This window comes from Sphaeroforma arctica (genome assembly GCF_001186125.1).
Source record: "Sphaeroforma arctica JP610 unplaced genomic scaffold supercont1.4448, whole genome shotgun sequence".
Taxonomy (NCBI): Eukaryota; class Ichthyosporea; order Ichthyophonida; genus Sphaeroforma; species Sphaeroforma arctica.
Window position 1 is genome coordinate 1 of NW_014036110.1, and position 2,474 is coordinate 2,474.

Here is a 2,474-nt window from a genome sequence, read left to right on the forward strand (position 1 = left end):
GTGTGTGTGTGTGTGTATATTGAATCTTGCGTCTTAACTTGAGTCTTGAGGTCTTCTCTGCATTCGCCATTCTCAATTTTGCAATCTGTCACCAAAATACACGGAACGATCGCATCCCATTGACAGCTGTATACGGTCATGCTTTGATTTCCCTTAGTCCTCAACCGGCTCGTATTCCGCACGCGATCCTTCCTAGCAATATTGCCTAACAGGGCTGTTCCACTCTTGGTCAATCTTCCTCAACACCAACAGGATCTGACTATCATATAGCATTTATCCCTGACTGTCTTCGACCCCACTTTTTCTAGACAACGTCGACTTGCTCTCGCTTCCATACTTACTGAGATTATGTCTAAAATGTGGATCTAATTCCGCGCCGCTCAACATCCCATTGTCGTAATTTGGTCGGATAGAAATTTGGAAAATATCTGAAATGAAACCTATAGTCTCCTAAATCCTAATCTCATTACTATTTTAAATATTGTATGTTACCTGTATTGATAGTTCATCAGTGTTTTTTTTTAAAACAATAAATGCTAGAAATAGTTTTTGACTCCAGTTAGTGACTAATTGAAGTCACCACAAATTTTCACACAGACTTGCAGAGTGCTATGTGTCACGTTTGCCTAAATATTAGCGTCGTTTAAATACCAACCCAAGAAATTTAGAAAAAAAGTGTGCAGTGTTCAGACGACACTCGCGACAGTCGACAGACACTGTCAGTATAAATTTTCATAAAAAAAAGTATGATTTATTTTTTATAAAATAGGCAGGTATTTAATTTTTTAATTTTCTTTGTCTTTTTTAAATTTTAGATGATGAACTCTCAATTCTCAAATCTCAATCTGAACTCTCAACGCTCCAAGCTCTCACTATTGAGTAATACATAACTCTACTCTTAAGAAGCTTTTACTACACTATGTGTAAGTTTTATACTGGGATTTACTCCCTAATTACTGACGCGCATATCAATTATTATCTCTATATTATAGGATAATATATCAATCAAGATTAGACACTAGTCCACTTTTAGTGACGTATAGATGTCTAGGACTTAAAACTCGATAAAAGTCATTCATAAATAATAAGTTTATTGGTCTCTATAGGTTATGGGCATTTTTTGACCAATTTGAACCAAATTATCTTGATTATCATCATGGCCGACTCAAACTCAGGCGCAAGCCGCAAAGTCAAATGGACCACTCTCTCCTATGACGGCTCTAACTACGACAAGTGGTGGGCACATCTCATTGCTGCCGCCAACACGGACTACAAGGACGACGTGGAAGGCGTTCTTCGTTTTAAACATATCAAGCGTGAGATCCTGAAACAACAGAATGCTACTCCAGTTCCACAACGTACCCCCTAGCCGATAGTGACAAAATCAACAGCATTGTACGTTTTCGCCGCGATACGAAATTAGCAGGCACCTACCAACAGGCAAAATCACTCCTCCTCCGATCACTCGATAATGCCTCCTTGACTCTCCCACAGCCGAGGAGTTAACCTAGGATCCTTGGAGTTTATAATTCTACCTCCGCCGCGCCTATGAATATATGTCCGATGTATCTAATAACTCCATATCTTTCGAGTTTTTGAAGACATTCGAGCGCATGGATGCAGACATGCCTCGTACTTGGTGTAAACGCGTCACAACCGTTATCAAGCTCGCAGAAAAACAACCAACTATCTTCTCTTTGACTTTTGTCCAAGGTATCTATATCTCTGGACTCAGCACTGCAGACAGGGATATTGTACGCCTATTTCTTCTGGACACCCAAACAGAGATATAGTCTCCCCTCTGATCATCTGCAAAAGACTCGAGCAATGGCATCGTGTCACTCCTAAGGTTCACGATGCCACACTCCCCAGAGTCGCTGCTGTCTCCTCTACCTCCGGCACGAAGACGCCTCCAACCATGGAAACACTTCTGCAGAACTTAACTAAGCGCCTTGACTCACTCGAAGCTTCCAAGCATCCTGCTCCGCGCCCACCAAACCCTTGTTTTGTTTTTATCCAACAAGGCCATCGATCTTCCGCTTACACTAAGGCCTGTGGCCGCTGCGCAGACAAATCCCACACTGGCGCTGATTGCAAAGTCACGGGACTCAACTGCACCGTATGCAAGCGCACTTCTCACGTCAAGGATGTATGCTCAAGAAGAACTAATAAAACAAGTTTTGCTTATTTAAGACCATTTCTTGCTAGTGTACGTATGAAACCACCACTATCTACCGACAAATTACTCATCGGCGGAGGAGCAGGTGTCAACATACTGAATACTTCAGCCAGACACCACTCACCCAGATTAAATCTGTGCATTTCCCATTACTCCTGGCCGACGACACCGAACGTATGATCACTGAGCGTGGTACCCTTTCTCACCTGGGCACAACCTACTTGAGTCCTACAGTCGTAAACTTCGATGGAAATTACTAGGTTTCAAACTATATTAAACTAAAATACAATTTAGT

General features: G+C 41.8%; 1 protein-coding gene across 1 annotated transcript; it reads left to right on the forward strand.

The window, feature by feature from the left end:
• Positions 1-1,156: 1,156 nt before the first annotated feature.
• On the forward strand, positions 1,157-1,316 carry SARC_14316 (hypothetical protein; the record flags this gene model as incomplete). Its single annotated transcript, XM_014291554.1, has 1 exon — positions 1,157-1,316. A coding segment is annotated over one exon (160 nt), but the record flags the coding sequence as incomplete, so codon positions are not given.
• Between the last annotated feature and the right edge of the window lie 1,158 nt (positions 1,317-2,474).